We start from the raw sequence: 19,648 nt of genomic DNA on the forward strand, positions 1-19,648 counted from the left end.
TGCACGCCAGCAAGCACTTTTCTGGCGCCGTTACTACTGCTCATATTCATTCATACCACTTGTATTTCACTATCTCTTCGCCGAACTAGTGCATCTATACATCTGACAAGTGTATTAGGTGTGTTGGGGACACAAGAGACTTCTTGTATCGTGATTGCAGGGTTGCTTGAGAGGGATATCTTTGACCTCTTCCTCCCTGAGTTCGATAAACCTTGGGTGATCCACTTAAGGGAAACTTGCTGCTGTTCTACAAACCTCTGCTCTTGGAGGCCCAACACTGTCTACAAGAATAGAAGCACCCGTAGACATCACACATACCTTTCAGAGAATCTCCTTGCACCCTTCCTTGAAGGGTTCCTTGAACAGCACCTTCTTCTTCCCTCCGAGAAGGCACCTGGTAATTCTCTTGAACCTTGCCATTATAGAAATGGCAGTCAGATCCTCCTGCTTCATCGGTGGCAGCCTCCACTCTAGGTCGTAGGAGCTGCTGATGTAGGTTGAGTCTTCCTTGGGCGGCCGAGACCGCTCTGTCGGAGTTGGTGGCCTGACAGGGTTTTTCCCCAGCAGTTCCGACATCCTTCGATTTGGTGGAACTGGCACAGCAATGATCCCCACAGGTGTTTTCTTTAGCAGGTCCAGCCCCTCCGCCGCCTCTCTCATCGCTTTCTCGCTCTATGTCCTTCAGTGGAAGACTCTGCGGGAGCTCTCCGGTTCCTCCTCCATTTTTGGTAATGGCAGCTTCCTTGGTACTGCCCCCAAATATAGAAACAGGTTGAGCACCTTGCGACAATGGAGGTGCAGAGGAAGCAGAAGCTCCCAAGCCCCCCGTGACCCCCGCAGCATCCACCTTACAGGCCCAGTCATGGAGAATCTCAGTGATTCCCCCAGGAGCGGTGACAGCAATGCACAGTGGTGACCAGGTGCCCCATCCCCTCAGCAGCATCACGACATCTCCAAGTCCGCAATCCCCTGCGGCGCAAGCTCCCGCATCGGGTCGTCGGGATCCCTGAGATCCAACATCGTTTGCGCCGCCTCGACCTTCTCCTCGATCCCTTGCCCTAACAGCTGCTGCCTCCATCCCTTCGCCATCTGCTCTATAGCCCATGGCGAGGCCAGGCAGATCTGCAGCATCAGCAACTTCCGCCGCAGCTTCGCTTGCCGCCGTTCCTCCGTCGCCTTCTCCTCCTCTCGCCGCTTCGCCCTTTGCTCGGCGATCCGCATCAACTCCTCGAAGGGCTGCATCCCCAACGACCACTTCCGCTGCGCCATCGCGAGATTCCACCGGCGAGATCGTGGGGTGGGGGCAGAAGTGGGGGCGAGATTCAAAATCGCCTTGGAAGAGGACATGAGAGAGTGCCCTCTCCTTGTAAGTGATGACCATTATGTCTCTAAATTAGCAATTCCTAATTTCTGATACAAAAGGAAGTGGCCTTATTAGTAGTGATGTATACCTCAGGTTCGAGAAGGAATAACCTGCAGCCAGCGATAGAATCTGTACAAACGGCATGAGCAATTGGTCATATATTGCATGATTTTCATATCAATATATGACCCACCCAGAAGCCATGGAAAATATGTTGGGTGGTTAGGATAGCGGTGGTAACTCTACCCAACTAGAGACAAAATTCCAGATGTCATCTCATTAAGGTTGATTATACTTTCATGTGGGATAGTGATATGTAGTGGGTGTTTGTGGTGACTGTTGATCTTGAAGCCTCGCGGCTCTAGTTTGCGCTAGATGCTTCCTGCGTGTGGTTGCAGCATGTGGTGTGTGTATCTATCGTCTAAGTTGTGCCCAATGTTTCTAGGAAAGAACACAACTTAAAGGAATGAAAGTATCACGACTGAGAAACTTAAAGGAATGAAAGTATCTAAATATGACAGACAACTATACTGCACTGAACGTACGACATTATTTTAAAACAAGTATATTGTTCCTATCGAGAAAATTGAACATCTATTTTCGTACATAACCTTTCATATCTCTAGCTTGGATCATTATGTCCTGTGGATTGATGGTTGCCTTTTCTCCCCGGGGCTCTTCCAAACTCAATGGTCGGGAACATGTCTTGAGATGCTCCTTGAACCCGTCGGTCTCTACCACAGCAGCCATTACTCCCGCGGACGACATAAACCCCACGCATGTCTTCTTGAGCTTTTCGCAGTGGTGCTTGTTCGCCAATGCCAACGTGGTCGTGACCGTATGGACATCCAACCTCTTGCACAGTTCTTCCTCGCACATCTGCTTCAGCCTATCAAGGGCGTACCTATCGGCCGCCACCAGCAAATGTTGCATCACCGCGGGTCTGTACCCTTCTCCGTCATCGTCGCACGGTGGCAGTGAGTCCGTGTAGATGTAGTGGAGCATCATCTTGAAGACGGTAGGATCAATGTCGGTGACCTTCACGTGCTGCATATCCTTCTCCATCTCCGTCATGGGATCATCAAATAGCTGCTCTTCAAAGATTTTCGATCGAGCGGCCAAAAGTGACCTGTGCGCGCGGTGCTCCTGGCCGCCGACTCTGAACGTGACGTCCGCTCCTCTCCCGTCCTTGAGCATGCGCTCCAGGTGTCCAGGATGCTCCAGCGGCGGAGACTCGATCCTGACGGTGAGGACGCAGCGTATCGTGAAGCAGCCGTCCCCGAGGCGAGACAAGGATTTCAGCAGTGACCTGTTGACAAACTTCTTGTAGCCCCAGTCGTCTTTCTCGGAAGAGAAGACATGGTGCGTCACGCCGAAGCTGGCTACCTCCTTCTTGCCCTTGGTCTCCAGCATGCTGAGGGTGAACGTGGTGCTCACCTCCTGGGCCTGGTTGTGATAGTAGACGAAGGATGAGGCGTGGCCTGCACACTCGTCGGTTCTCACCCCGTCCGGGTAGAACCTGATCTCCCAATCGTACCCGCCGACTTGGAAGACGGGCGAGCTAACGAACTTGCCAACGCCCATGCCCTTGAGCTGCAGGTAATTGGTCATCTCGAAATTCAGCGTCGCCGTGACCTTCTCCGTCATGCATCTCGACGACGTGATCTCCGGTGAGATCGGGCTGCTGTTAGCCATCGCGGGAAAAGAAGGTAGAGGACAAACGGTGCTCTTCAACTCGAAAAGGATTTGCACGCGTACGTACGTCCGCGTCTTACTTTAGAGATACAACTAACTTGGGCAGGAATATACTCCTGTCCTTGAGCTGCAGGTAACTGGTCATCTCGAAATCCAGCCTACCTACGCGTCTCACTTTAGAGATAGAACGAAGTTCAGAGATATGGGAAGGAAGGAAGTAAATCAAGGACTTTTAGAGCATCTCTAACCGATTGCTCAAAAACTTTTAGAGGAGCAAACGTGGTGCCAAAACAACATCTAGCCGATCCCACGTCTGTGTTAGCTAATAAAAAAAATTAGGAATCGGCCTCCGTGACTGAAAAAAAAAAATGGGAGGCCGTGACCTCAGCTCGCATATTTTTCCTCCTCCTCGCCCGTGCACACAGCCTCCTCGCTTCGCCGCCATTCCCCGTCGGTGTTCACATCGCCGACCACCTGTCGCCTCCGCCGAGAGCCCGAAACACCGTCCGCCCTATTCCCCACTCCGCCTCTCTCGTTGGTGCCTACCGTCGCCGGAATCTTTCCCTAGAGCCGCCGCATCCAGCCCGATCCCGTCGCCGATTCAAGGTCATTTCCAGACGCGACGAGCTCGGTTCCTTCGAAAAATGGAGCCATCGGCGCAAGGAGAACTTGTAGATCGACCGTCATGGAACTGTTCATGGCCAGAACTGAGGGTCGTAGCCTCATCCCGACGAGCAATTCCCAGTGGCGGATTCGTCGTTTATTCGACCGACGACCGGCTAGAGTGTTAGAAATAAGCCACGGTTGGCGTCGACCAGCGTGTGCGTCGCGTGTGTGTGAGTTTTGGCTCATGTAGTTTCAGTACCTAGCATGCAGTAGGGGGGCGTTTAGAGCTGTTGGAGCAGCCGCGTTAAACGCGTATGTGCGCGTCGTGCGTGCGGCCGGGACGAGCGGATCGTGGACGTGTGAGTGCGGGTCGTGAGCATGGGCAGGAGCTTCGTTTGTGCGTTGCTCTGCCTATAAAGCTCTCCCATGTATTGCTTGGTTGTAGCATCGGCCGAGCCATGTAGCTACTGTAAAAACAAGAAGACTAGGGCGTTGGTGCGCCCGTGTCGGCGTTCATGCGCCAGCCGGAAAAATCTGTGTGTCTTTCTTCTTCTACCTTTGTCTGTGAGCTGCGAGTGAAAGGGAAGAAGAGGTGCAGCCTCGGGCTACAGCAACAAGTGGTATCAGAGCCTTGTCGATCCGAGGTGCGGCCGTGGCGCGCGGTCAGTCCGCGACGAGCACGGCGGACGCGGAGGCGGCGAGGGGACGCCGTATGTGCGGCGAGCGCGGCGACCGCGGCGGACCTGCGTGGTGGCGCAGAGGCCGCGGTGGCGCGGCATGGCGGCGGCGTGGAGGAGCTGCGCGGCCACGGAGGCCGTAGCGGCACCATGCGACGGCCATGGAAGCCACGATCGGCGTGAGCACGGTGGCGACCGGCGTGTGTGTGCGCTCCGGTTGTTCCGTGTGTCACCGGCGAGGAAGAAGGCTGGATCACTGCGTACGTGCGCGGGACGATCGAGGAGGGAGAAGACCGCGTCGTGGGCATGCAGGGCTGGCCGTGTTGATTGCGTTAGCGCGCGATCGTGGTCACGAGCTGGGGCGTGTGGAGCGTGGCGAGTGGGTGCCCCACCTCCGGTAACTCCATTGAAGCACCACGAGGTTGAGCTCGGGTGGAAGAAAGAAGAGGCGTCAGTGCGCCGGGAAGAGAAGTTGTGGCGTGTGTCGCCGGAGACAAAGAAGTACGTCAGGATGGGGGTCGTGGCTTAGGGGGAGAATGTTAGAAATAAGCCACGGTTGGCGTCGACCAGCATGTGCGTCGCGTGTGTGTGAGTTTTGGCTCATGTAGTTTCAGTACCTAGCATGCATGCAGTAGGGGGGCGTTTAGAGCTGTTGGAGCAGCCGCGTCAAACCCGTGCGCGCGTCGTGCGTGCGGCCGGGACGAGCGGATCGTGGACGTGTGAGTGCGGATCGTGAGCGTGGGCAGGAGCTTCGTTTGTGCGTTGCTCTGCCTATAAAGCTCTCCCATGTATTGCTTGGTTGTAGCATCGGCCGAGCCATGTAGCCACTGTAAAAACAAGAAGACTAGGGCGTTGGTGCGCCCGTGGCGGCGTTCGTGCGCCAGCCGGAAAAATCTTTGTGTCTTTCTTCTTCTACCTCTGTCCGTGAGCTGCGAGTGAAAGGGAAGAAGAGGTGCAGCCCCGAGGCTGCACCAACATAGAGGTGTATTCCGCAACCGCTACCTCGACGTCCGGTCATCGCGCAGCCCCAGCGGTGGTCTCACACCTCATCGTCGGCTGTACTCTGCCGGCCCCGGGCACCAACTCCGCCGCGCACTAGTTGTTCAACGAATTCACTATGTAAGTTTTTTTAGTTGTTTCTTCTTCTTTTGCAACCGAGCTTGACCGAGATTACCTTCTTCAACAAATCTTCGCCGAAGGATGAAAACGATGAAGATAAAGATTTGGAAATGGCTATGTTCATGATTTGGAAACGTGAGTCTCAGCATGATGCAAACGGGATTAATCGGTTCCTCGAAATGCACAGAAGCATCGAGAACAAGGATACACATTCTCGGCGGCAACATGATCTTGTTGAGCATCACTGGTATACCGTGGCAATTTGTTGGGTTTTTATCATTTATCTTATTTCGAACAATTCGATGTATTACCTTTAATAACTTTGTTTGTAATATTGAATAATTTGGTTTATTAAATTCATTAATTCAATTTTTAATATTAAATTTTTGGGTCAAATGATTTGATTTGCAACAAACAAAATTTTGCTCCTCTAAGTTTTGTGGAACCACTTAGGAATGGCTAAGTTTAGATGAGCAAATATAAAATTTATGGAATAAGGAGGCTTTTGCTCCTCTCAGTTTTTCGGGATCGGTTAGGGCATCTCTAGCGAGGCAGCCTAAAACGGTGACCTAAATGATTTGATTTTGTCTGTTTAGATTGTGTCTCGGATAGAAATTGGGTCACGGGGTGGCCTGCTAAGCCAATGCGCCCAGCAGCACGACCCATTCTATTTCATTGATGACTAGAGCAAAAGTCTGTTGGGTCGCTGCCATGGGTTCTCGGCCCACGCGAGAGGACACGGGAGGACATGCTCGTTGTTTGGACCGACGCATCCGTTATCCAAATTTTGTGAATGGATAGGTCGATCCATGTGAATCGGTCCATTTAAATCGCGCTACGAGCGTGCGCAGCCTGTTTGCTTGTTCATGAACTATTTAGAAACCGCAGGACAGGATAATCCCCCGCTGGGATGCCCTTAGAGATGCTCTTAAGACCTGGTACGATAGTTTATCAACTTTCTATATGAGTTCAATGTCCAGGTGCCACAATATTCGCGGGCGCTCCTTCTCACACTGACACATCCATTTAATTGGTATTTGATGCATTAGGCAAGGGACGCAGCAACTGGTCTCAATCAAAGATCGGATCCGTTCTTTACATTAGATCTTGGACCAATTTTTTGAAATTCCAGTTGCATAGATTAGATCCAATTTAGCAACATAAGAGCATCTCCAGTCGCGTCCCCCAAAGCGTCCCCCAAAGGGATTTGGGGCGCGCCGGACAAAAAAAGCGTTCACCAAGGCCCCCTCAAAGCCCATTTTTGCTCGGGCGCGGCCGATACGGTGTCCGGCGTCGAGCCCGCCCCTCGTCCCACAGGGGACGCTCCGGGGACGCCGGACACAACGAAAAGCGAGGCGGGCTCCCACATGTCGGCGACTATTTGCATAAACCGTTGGTTCGCGCCTCTTTTCTCGTCGCTCCTTCCTTCCCGCGCCTCCCACCCCACCGCCGCCGCTGGATTTCCCGGCCGTTTGGACGTCTGATCTCTGCTGAGAGTCGGCACCGTTGTCGCGGCTGGGGCTCCCGCCGGTCGTGCCGCCGCCGCCGCGTCGCCAGCGCGTCCCGAACGCGCCGTCAAATCCGCCCCACCTCCGCGCACAGAAGGTGCTCGACGACTTGCTAGGTAGGCGCGATTGGCCGCTGTTTGTTGCGTCGTCTGCCTCGGCGCAATTTTAACCATTGATTTTGCTTTAGCCATGGACAGCGACGATGAGATGGTTGCCCTGCTGCTGGAGGACGAGCAAGCGTTCGACGACGACCTGCGGGAGCATTTGCTGATCATCGCGTCCCTCCAGGACATGCTTGACGCTGAGGCGGAGAAGAGGAAGAGGCAGCGCCGCGGAGGATCAAGGCCGGGAAGAAGGAAGTCGAAGCCCCGGCAGAGGATGGAGGGGCATGCCATGCTGCACAACGACTACTTCGCCGACGGGGCAACACATGCCGACAATTTTCGGCGCCGGTACAGGATGAGCAAGGGCCTGTTCATGAATATCCTCCATGGCGTTCGAGAGTTCGACCCCTACTTCAAGCTCAAGGTCGACGCTGTAGGCGTTCTCGGGTTCTCGTCCATTCAGAAGTGCACCGCCGCCATGAGGATGCTTGCATACGGAGCACCTGCCGATACACAGGACGACTACCTTCGCATGAGTGAGTCTACTGCCATTGAGTGCATGTACAAGTTTTGCCGAGCTGTGGTGGGAAAGTTTGGTAAATACTACTTGAGAGGGCCAACTGAGGAAGAGACTGCAAGGATCATGGCACAAAATGCTGCCAGAGGATTTCCTGGAATGCTTGGAAGCATCGATTGCATGCACTGGGCATGGAAGAACTGCACGTTTGCTTTTCAAGGTATATACAAAGGGCGTCATGGATATTGCAGTGTGGTGCTTGAAGCTGTGGCAGATTATGACCTGTGGATTTGGCATTCTTTCTTTGGCATGGCGGGATCACACAATGACATCAACGTGTTGAAGCGGTCTCCGGTGTTCAGCAGACTAGTGGAAGGGCATGCTCCACCATGCAACTATGAGATCAATGGCCACCAATATACCAAAGGCTATTATCTAGCCGATGGTATATATCCAAAATGGGCCACTTTTGTCAAAACAATCTCGAATCCATCAGGTCTGAAGAATTCTCACTTTGCTACACGACAGGAGGCTTGCAGGAAGGATGTCGAGCGGGCATTTGGTGTGCTTCAAGCACAATTTGCCATTGTCCGGTACCCTGCTCTAAGCTGGTCTCACGACCAAATGTGGGAGGTGATGCAGACTTGTGTGATCATGCACAACATGATCATCGAGGATGACCGCAAGAATCATGTTAGGTCACATGTTGGTCCCTATGAGTGTCAAGGCCCTCTCGCGGAGGTTGATCATGAGTTGCCTGCAGATTTTGCTGATTTTCTCGCCATGCACGCAGAGATACGTGACAGCAATGTGCATGAGCAACTTCAAGCTGATCTCGTTGAGCATTTGTGGAGGATCAAAGGAAATACCGTGGCACCTTGATATAGCATCTAGCCCTATTTATTATATTTGATTACTTGTTTTATTGTTTGTTGTAATTTAATTTGAAAACAATCCTCGCAAACATTTTTATTCATATGCTACATTTGATATAAATGGTTTATGTGTTAAAAAATTATTTTAAATGTTTGGGGGCGGCGTTTGGGGGACGCGGCTGGGGAGCGACGTCCCCCAAACGCGGCACGAACAAAACGCGTCCCCCAAAACGCTCAATCCGGCGCGGTTTGGGAGACGCTTTGGGGGACGCGGCTGGAGATGCTCTAATAAATCCCTATCACAAATCCGTCATCTTCCTCCAGTGAAAAGGAGTTAACTTTGGTGCAAGGCAGCGCACGATTTCGATGACCCGGCGGGCAAGATCTGCCTAGCCTTGGAGCCACGTCAAGCAGCGGCCTAAGCTCGTGCGTGCCGCCGACAAGCATCAAGCCGCGTTGGAGCGGCAACATCAAGTCAGCAACCGCCAGCGCGGCGGACATGCACGCACAGAGGGAGGATTCCAGCCCGACTCGTCTCGTGAGTGGCTCCATGCGCACTCAAGCGAATCAACCTGCACCAGCTCCGATCTAGGGCCTCCAGCAACATGCCCAGACGCCGCCGCTGGATCCATGCCGCCGAGCGGACCACGCAGTGCCGCCCACGAGATCTTGGAGATTATGCACCGGAAAGTACATGGGCATGGAGTCACGGCCTTCCTGACATCAAGTAATGATGACTGCAAGTACACAAATCAATTAGAGCTAGTTTTGAAATAAGAGTATCGAACCACGAGGAGCTACTAGTTAAGGTCTTAATGTCCCTTGCTACTATCTGTTAAAGACTACTTTTTAAATTGTTTATCTCATTTTTAAAGTGTTTTAGAGTGTGGTTGTAAAAGGATGCAAAAAGATAAACAAAATAATAAAAAGTGTTATGGAAAATGGGTTAAAACTTATTAAGATAAAATGTTCTCGGGGAATTATTGGATCCACCTCTAGCATTAGGATTCATGTTAATCAAGATGAAGTATGCTTTTAATCATATTGTGTGTGGGGAGAGCTCCATAACAAGATGCGCTCAGAAAGCCATCGGTCATCCGCATCTCTACATAACCACATCAGCTAGTCTTCTGCAAGCCACATATTGACTACTGTTATTAAGGGTTTTACCCCATGGTTATCGATATGACCTTGGTGAGCCCCTCTTTATCCCCCTCATCCATGTGGTAAAGTGCTGATACGGTAATGTCACTTCTCGACGTTCACTTTACCACACTTCAAAGGGTAGTTCCCTCTCGAGACCATAAGGCAAATATTACGTGGTGCACAACATATAATATCAAGAGAGAGAAATAACACACATTAATACTTAAAACCATAGATCATCTTAGATTCATCTCATATTCATGCTAGGGTTTCTTCATCTCCCGAAGAACTAATGGAACTACTCACACATGGAAACAATTAAGAACATCATCATAATCTTATGGAGGGGATGAAAGGAATGAAATGAATTCAAACACAAATCCATAGTAGTAATCAAGATTACAAATATGATTGAAGGAGAATGAGATCGGTCATGGTGATGGTGATGCATCGGTTGATGATGAAGGGGATGATGCCTTGTCCTCCGATGATCCGCATAGCAGCCCGGATGATGTCTTCTACAAAGTTCCTTCGCTAGATCTGACCAGGGATGGTGTTTCTGTGTTTTGCGGAGTTGTGTGTCTCAGATCTCTGTGCGGTCTGCGCGAGATGGAAGTATTTGACGAGGCGGTGCTCCTGACACGTCGTACGGACGGACGGTACGGGCGGGCTCCCTCCATACCGATGCCCGCTAAACCTTCTGTAAGTTTTCCTCGCATCCTCCTTTCGTTCAGGTGCATAATTAAGTGTTTAAATGATTTTTATCACGTTAAAATACCATAAAATGATAGTTTTTATTGATATTTTATTATTGACTTATTATTTTAAAATCCTGTGTAGACAAGCATAAAAGGCACGGTAGCGCGTTGAAATACAAAAATCCTATTACTACTCAATGATATCTTAATAAAGTAATGATATAAAAATATGCTAAAGATGCACTCATCAGGTAAACAGATTCCGTGTGATCCATGTGCCAAGGCGACCAACCGCACGCATCATGCGACGCCCAATATTCGAGATCGATCACGTCCGCTATCCGCCTACAGGACTTGAGCCTATCATGCAAAGCCATATAAGGCTACACGTGCACGTATTCCGAGCCAGATCACACCACTCGCGTGAAGGCATCACATCTACTTCATGCGCCCTGCTGCATCGTCACGCCATCCTCATCGAGTCAATCGATTAACTCTACACAAGCTCTTCACAAACAACAAGTCTGCACTAGACATCCCTTCAACGACACAAGTTGTATGGCTACAACCGGCTACGAGCCAAGATCGTCGTTGGGTACATACACGAGACGCGACATCACCATCCACACGCCAGGTCGGTGTGGATTCATCGCCGACTTCTGACGGGAAGCACGACATCGACATCATTGTCGCCACAAGGGATGCCTCCAAGCGACACACCGTCGACAAGGTCTTCTCACGGGCTGCTCCGACATTGCCGAAACATCATCGCCAAGGTCTACATCACCATGGGCATCATCAACATCTCCGTCAACACCACCGCCGCCACACAACATCGTCCACATTGTGGACATACAAGATACAACTACGACGCTGATGTCTACGCCCCCCCTCCTTTTCCTGTAGACAGTGTTGGGCCTCCAAGAGCAGAGGTTTGTAGAACAGCAGCAAGTTTTCCCTTAAGTGGATCACCCAAGGTTTATCGAACTCAGGGAGGAAGAGGTCAAAGATATCCCTCTCATGCAACCCTGCAACCACAAAGCAAGAAGTCTCTTGTGTCCCCAACACACCTAATAGGTGCACTAGTTCGGCGAAGAGATAGTGAAATACAGGTGGTATGAATAAGTAGTAGCAACGGCACCAGAAAAGTGATTTGCTCAGGACAGTAAACAAGCAGTAGTAACGCAGCAGAAGTAAAACAGTAAACAAGCAGCGATAGCAGTATCTAGGAACAAGGCCTAGGGATTACACTTTCACTAGTGGACACTCTCAACATTGATCACATAACAGAATAGATAAATGCATACTCTACACCCTTTTGTTGGATGATGAACACCATTGCGTAGGATTACACGAACCCTCAATGCCGGAGTTAACAAGCTCCACAATTCAATGTTCATATTTAAATAACCTTAGAGTGTAAGATAGATCAACACAACTAAACCAAGTACTAACGTAGCATGCACACTGTCACCTTCACGCTACGAAAGGAGGCATAGATCACATCAATACTATCATAGCAATAGTTAACTTCATAATCTACAAGAGATTACAATCATAGCCTACGCCAAGTACTAACACGGATGCACACACTGTCACCATTACACCGTGCAGGAGGAATAAAACTACTTTAATAACATCACTAGAGTAGCACATAGATAAATTGTGATACAAAACACATTGCAATCATAAAGAGATATAAATAAGCACTTCACTATGCCATTCATAACAGTGAATAAGTATTCTGTGAAATATAGCCTAAGAGACCCACACGGTGCACACACTGTCACCTTTACACACGTGGGACAAGGAGTCTCCGGAGATCACATGAGTAAAATTCACTTGACTAGCATAACGACATCTAGATTACAAGCATCATCATATGAATCTCAATCATGTAAGGCAGCTCATGAGATTATTGTATTGAAGTACATAGGAGAGAGATGAACCACATAGCTACCGGTACAGCCCCGAGCCTCGATGGAGAACTACTCCCTCCTCATGGGAGACAGCAGCGTTGATGAAGATGGCGGTGGTGTTGATGGAGAAGTCTTCCGGGGGCACTTCCCCGTCCCGGCGGCGTGCCGGAACAGAGAGTCCTGTCCCCCAGATCTTGGCTTCGCGATGGCGGCGGCTCTGGAAGGTTTCTCGTACCGTGGCTTTTCCATCTCGAGGTTTTAGGTCAGGGACCTTTTTATAGGCGAAGAGGCGGAGTCGGAGGGTCGACGAGGCGACGACACACTAGGGGGGCGCGGCCAGGGCCCAGGCCGCGCCGCCCTATCATCTGGGGCCCACAGGGCCCCCCTCTGGCGACTCTCGGGTGTTCTGGAAGCTTCGTGGAAAAATAGGATGTTGGGCCTTGATTTCGTCCGATTCCGAGAATATTTCCTTACTAGGATTTCTGGAACCAAAAACAGCAGAAAACAGGAACTGGCCCTTCGGCATCTCGTCAATAGGTTAGTTCCGGAAAACGCATAATAATGACATATAATGTGTATAAAACATGTAGATATCATCAATAATGTGGCATGGAACATAAGAAATTATCGATACGTCGGAGACGTATCAGCATCCCCAAGCTTAGTTCCTGCTCGTCCCGAGCAGGTAAACGATAACAAAGATAATTTCTGGAGTGACATGCCATCATAACCTTGATCATACTATTGTAAGCATATGTAATGAATGCAGCGATCAAAACAATGGTAATGACATGAGTAAACAAATGAATCATAAAGCAAAGACTTTTCATGAATAGTACTTCAAGACAAGCATCAATAAGTCTTGCATAAGAGTTAACTCATAAAGCAATAAATCAAAGTAAAGGTATTGAAGCAACACAAAGGAAGATTAAGTTTCAGCGGTTGCTTTCAACTTATAACATGTATATCTCATGGATAATTGTCAACATAGAGTAATATAACAAATGCAATATGCAAGTATGTAGGAATCAATGCACAGTTCACACAAGTGTTTGCTTCTTGAGGTGGAGAGAAATAGGTGAACTGACTCAACATAAAAGTAAAAGAAAGGCCCTTCGCAGAGGGAAGCATTGATTGCTATATTTGTGCTAGAGCTTTGTTTTTGAAAACATAAAGAGAGCATAAAAGTAAAATTTTGAGAGGTGTTTGTTGTTGTCAACGAATGGTAGTGGGCACTCTAACTACCTTATCAACCAGACTTTCAAGGGCGGCTCCCATGGAGGACGTTATCTCTACCAGCAAGGTAGATCATCCCTCTTCTCTTTTGTTTACACATGTACTTTAGTTTAGTTCTTCTTTATTTATGGATGACACTCCTCCCAACCTTTTGCTTACACAAGCCATGGCTAACCGAATCCTCGGGTGCCTTCCAACATTCACATACCATGGAGGAGTGTCTATTTGCAAAATTAAGTTGCTTACTGATAGATCAGAGCAAAACATGTGAAGAGAATTATTAATGCAAGTTAATTAATCGGGGCTGGGAACCCCATTGCCAGCTCTTTTTGCAAAATTATTGGATAAGCGGATGTGCCACTAGTCCATTGTGAAAGTCTTTCAAAAGTAAATGACAAGATCGAAAGATAAAACACCACATACTTCCTCATGAGCTATAAAACATTGACACAAATAAGAGGTGATAAATTTTGAATTATTTAAAGGTAGCACTCAAGCAATTTACTTTGGAATGGCGGAGAAATACCATGTAGTAGGTAGGTATGGTGGACACAAATGGCATAGTGGTTGGCTCAAGGATTTTGGATGCATGAGAAGTATTCCCTCTCGATACAAGGTTTAGGCTAGCAAGGTTATTTGAAACAAACACAAGGATGAACCGGTGCAGCAAAACTCACATAAAAGACATATTGTAAATATTATAAGACTCTACACCGTCTTCCTTGTTGTTCAAAACTCAATACTAGAAATTATCTAGACTTTAGAGAGACCAATTATGCAAACCAAATTTTAGCAAGCTCTATGTATTTCTTCATTAATAGGTGCAAAGTATATGATGCAAGAGCTTAAACATGAGCACAACAATTGCCAAGTATCAAATTGTTCAAGACATTTTAGAATTACTACATGTAGCATTTCCCGATTCCAACCATATAACAATGAACGAAGCAGTTTCAACCTTCGCCATGAACATTAAAAGCTAAGAACACATGTGTTCATATGAACCAGCGGAGCGTGTCTCTCTCCCACACAAGCATGTATTTATTCAGAGAATGAAAATAACAAAACAAAAATAAAAGCACACAGACGCTCCAAGTAAAGTACATAAGATGTGACCGAATAAAAATATAGTTTCAAGAGAAGGAACCTGATAAGTTGTCGATGAAGAAGGGGATGCCTTGGGCATCCCCAAGCTTAGACGCTTGAGTCTTCTTAAAATATGCAGGGGTGAACCACCGGGGCATCCCCAAGCTTAGAGCTTTCACTCTCCTTGATCATAATATATCATCCTCCTCTCTTGACCCTTGAAAACTTCCTCCACACCAAACTCGAAACAAACTCATTAGAGGGTTAGTGCATAATCAAAAACTCACATGTTCAGAGGTGACACAATCATTCTTAACACTTCTGGACATTGCCCAAAGCTACTGGAAGTTAATGGAACAAAGAAATCCATCCCACATAGCAAAAGAGGCAATGCAAAATAAAAGGCAGAATCTGTCAAAACAAAACAGTCCGTAAAGATGAATTTTAAAAGGGCAACAGACTTGCTCAAATGAAAATGCCCAAATTGAATGAAAGTTGCGTACATATCTGAGGATCACTCACGTAAATTGGCATAATTTTCTGAGTTACCTACAGAGAATTAGGCTCAGATTCGTGACAGCAAGAAATCTGTTTCTGCGCAGTAATCCAAATCTAGTATGAACCTTACTATCAAAGACTTTACTTGGCACAAAAATGCAACAAAACTAATATAAGGAGAGGTTGATACAGTAGTAAACAACTTCCAAAACACAAATATAAAACAAAGTACTGTAGCAAAATAACACATGGGTTATCTCCCAAGAAGTTCTTTCTTTATAGCCATTAAGATGGGCTCAGCAGTTTTAATGATGCACTCGCAAGAAATAGTATTTGAAGCAAAAGAGAGCATCAAGTGGCAAATTCAAAACACATTTAAGTCTAACATCCTTCCTATGCATAGGAATCTTGTAAATAAACAAGTTCATAAAGAGCAAAGTAACAAGCATAGGAAGATAGAACAAGTGTAGCTTCAAAAATTTCAGCACATAGAGAGGTGTTTTAGTAACATGAAAATTTCTACAACCATACTTTTCTCTCTCATAATAACTTTCAGTAGTATCATGAGAAAACTCAACAATATAACTATCACATAAAGCATTCTTACCATGAGTCTCATGCATAAAATAATTACTCTCCACATAAGCATAGTTATTCTTATTAATTGTAGTAGGAGCAAATTCAACAAAGTAGCTATCATTATTATTCTCATCATCAAATATAGGAGGCATATTGTAATCATAATCAAATTTATCCTCCATAACAGGCGGTAACAAAAGACTACTATCATTATAATCATCATAAATAGGAGGTAAAGTATCATCAAAGTAAATTTTCTCCTCAATTCTTGGGGGACTAAAAAGATCATGCTCATCAAAGCCAGCTTCCCCAAGCTTAGAATTTTCCATAGCATTAGAAACAATAGTGTTCAAAGCATTCATATTAATAACATTCCCATTAGCATGCATATAAAGTTCCATGGGTTTTTTAATTCTCTCTTCAAACACATCATGTCCTAATTCAAGATAAAGTTCATAAAGATCTCTCATATTTTTGTTGTTTTCCATTATGCCTTACTAGTGTAAACAAGAAACAAAAAGTTGCAATTGCAGGATCTAAAGGAAATAGCTTCGAGCACAAACACAACGGCGCCAGAAAAGTACTACCTGGAACCGAAGTATGAGTGCCTTTTACCTTTCCTCCCTGGCAACGGCGCCAGAAAATAGCTTGATGTCTACGCCTCCCCTCCTTTTCCTGTAGACAGTGTTGGGCCTCCAAGAGCAGAGGTTTGTAGAACAGCAGCAAGTTTTCCCTTAAGTGGATCACCCAAGGTTTATCGAACTCAGGGAGGAAGAGGTCAAAGATATCCCTCTCATGCAACCCTGCAACCACAAAGCAAGAAGTCTCTTGTGTCCCCAACACACCTAATAGGTGCACTAGTTCGGCGAAGAGATAGTGAAATACAGGTGGTATGAATAAGTAGTAGCAACGGTACCAGAAAAGTGCTTTGCCCAGGACAGTAAACAAGCAGTAGTAACGCAGCAGTAGTAAAACAGTAAACAAGCAGCGATAGCAGTATCTAGGAACAAGGCCTAGGGATTACACTTTCACTAGTGAACACTCTCAACATTGATCACATAACAGAATAGATAAATGCATACTCTACACCCTTTTGTTGGATGATGAACACCATTGCGTAGGATTACACGAACCCTCAATGCCGGAGTTAACAAGCTCCACAATTCAATGTTCATATTTAAATAACCTTAGAGTGTAAGATAGATCAACACAACTAAACCAAGTACTAACGTAGCATACACACTGTCACCTTCACGCTACGAAAGGAGGCATAGATCACATCAATACTATCATAGCAATAGTTAACTTCATAATCTACAAGATATTATAATCATAGCCTACGCCAAGTACTAACACGGATGCACACACTGTCACCATTACACCGTGCAGGAGGAATAAAACTACTTTAATAACATCACTAGAGTAGCACATAGATAAATTGTGATACAAAACACATTGCAATCATAAAGAGATATAAATAAGCACTTCACTATGCCATTCATAACAGTGAATACGTGATACGTGAAATATAGCCTAAGAGACCCACACGGTGCACACACTGTCACCTTTACACACGTGGGACAAGGAGTCTCCGGAGATCACATAAGTAAAATTCACTTGACTAGCATAACGACATCTAGATTACAAGCATCATCATATGAATCTCAATCATGTAAGGCAGCTCATGAGATTATTGTATTGAAGTACATAGGAGAGAGATGAACCACATAGCTACCGGTACAGCCCCGAGCCTCGATGGAGAACTACTCCCTCCTCATGGGAGACAGCATCGTTGATGAAGATGGCGGTGGTGTTGATGGAGAAGCCTTCCGGGGGCACTTCCCCGTCCCGGCGGCGTGCCGGAACAGAGAGTCCTGTCCCCCAGATCTTGGCTTCGCGATGGCGGCGGCTCTGGAAGGTTTCTCGTACCGTGGCTTTTCCGTCTCGAGGTTTTAGGTCAGGGACCTTTTTATAGGCGAAGAGGCGGAGTCGGAGGGTCGACGAGGCGACGACACACTAGGGGGGCGCGGCCAGGGCCCAGGCCGCGCCGCCCTATCATCTAGGGCCCACAGGGCCCCCCCTCTGGCGACTCTCGGGTGTTCTGGAAGCTTCGCGGAAAAATAGGATGCTGGGCCTTGATTTCGTCCGATTCCGAGAATATTTCCTTACTAGGATTTCTGGAATCAAAAACAGCAGAAAACAGGAACTGGCCCTTCGGCATCTCGTCAATAGGTTAGTTCCGGAAAACGCATAATAATGACATATAATGTGTATAAAACATGTAGATATCATCAATAATGTGGCATGGAACATAAGAAATTATCGATACGTCGGAGACGTATCAGACGCCCTCTGACATTACAACTGCAAGGCACGACAACAACATGACCGCGTCACGACATCGACGACGGCATTGACCGCGTCCGACGGCTAAGACTGCATCGACAAACTTGCATCACAATTGTGATGCCCCTAGGCCCTACAACCGCGCATACAGTTCTAGCAAACCTGTGTGTTCTTGGTGGGCTTCCTCCATTCCTGGCAAAACTAGTGGTCTCACTTATGACCGCGTCCTCTGACATCTGCAAGATGCCCCCGATGGTACCTCTAGAAGGTACAAAACGTCCAAAATCCGCAGCTCCGTCCAAACAAAAGAAAAAAGAAGAAAAAAATCACGCAATTGTTTGCGCCTCCGGCGAATGCGGTTACACCACCTAGGACGATTACATCATCGACCACGCTACCTCGATCATGGATACATCATGTTCGGCTACCTTGACAATGATATCACAACGTCTACAACTACATGTCAGCAACAACTCTAGTCGACAGCGTCCGCGTTGTCACTTGCGCCCACGACACTCTTGTTGTGACTACGGGGGGAAGATAAGGCACCATAAGGGGAAGTCGATGATGACAAGGAGGAGAAGGCGACGAAAGCATGAGACTACAAATTCAGTCTGAATCGTACGCTTCACTTCCACTACAACTGAGGAGGGATGTTAGGATGCTTATATGTGTAGGGGTTAGAGTTAGACTAGGACTCCAGATTAGCTTCTTGTACTCCAAGTCTACTTCCTCAATGTACCTCTTTATATACACCATGAAGGATGATAACCCACAAGTATAGGGGATCGCAACAGTCTTCGAGGGAAGTAAAACCCAAATTTATTGATTCAACACAAGGGGAGGTAAAGAATACTTATAAGCCTTAACAACTGAGTTGTCAATTCAGCTGCACCTGGAAAAGCACTAGTAACATGGGTGATGTGAAAGTAGCAGTAATATGAGAGCAGTAATAACAAAGAATAACAAAGCGATGTGATAATATGAGAGCAATGGCACCAGAAAATAGTTGATACTACTTCCAATGTCATGTAGAACGAGTATATAATGATGAGAGATGGACCGGGGTTCCCAGCTATCTACACTAGTGGTAACTCTCCAATAACAAGTGTTGGGTGAACAAATTACAGTTGGGCAATTGATATGATTGAAATAGCATTAAGACAGAACATCAAGATCATTAATCATGTAGGCATGTTTCCCATATATAGTCATACGTGCTCGCAATGAGAAACTTGTACAACATCTTTTGTCCTACCAGTCGGTGGCAGCCGGGCCTCTAGGGAATCTACTGGAAATTAAGGCACTCCTTTTAATAGAGCACCGGAGCAAAGCATTAACACTCCGTGAAAACATGTGATCCTCATATCTAAGCCTTCCCCTCCAGTTGTCCCAATTTCTGTCACTTTGGGGCCTTTGGTTCCGGACATAGACATGTGCATACAACTTGTAGATACAATCTAAGCAATAAGTATAGAGCTTAAATCTAAGATCATGCCACTCGGGCCCTAGTGACAAGCATTAAACACAACAAGATTGCATCAACAATAACTTCACAAACTTTATAGATAGACTAATCATAATGTAACAATCCATCGGATCCCAACAAACACAACACCGATTACATCAGATGAATCTCAATCATGTAAGGCAGCTCATGAGATCATTGCATTGAA

General features: G+C 47.2%; 1 protein-coding gene across 1 annotated transcript; it reads right to left on the minus strand.

The window, feature by feature from the left end:
• Positions 1-1,957: 1,957 nt before the first annotated feature.
• Positions 1,958-3,058, minus strand: LOC127329405 (BTB/POZ and MATH domain-containing protein 2-like). Its single transcript, XM_051355928.1, has one exon. It carries the CDS (start codon positions 3,056-3,058, stop codon positions 1,958-1,960), a length of 1,101 nt encoding a protein of 366 aa, XP_051211888.1.
• Between the last annotated feature and the right edge of the window lie 16,590 nt (positions 3,059-19,648).

Source organism: Lolium perenne, chromosome 2 (genome assembly GCF_019359855.2).
Source record: "Lolium perenne isolate Kyuss_39 chromosome 2, Kyuss_2.0, whole genome shotgun sequence".
Taxonomy (NCBI): Eukaryota; Viridiplantae; Streptophyta; class Magnoliopsida; order Poales; family Poaceae; genus Lolium; species Lolium perenne.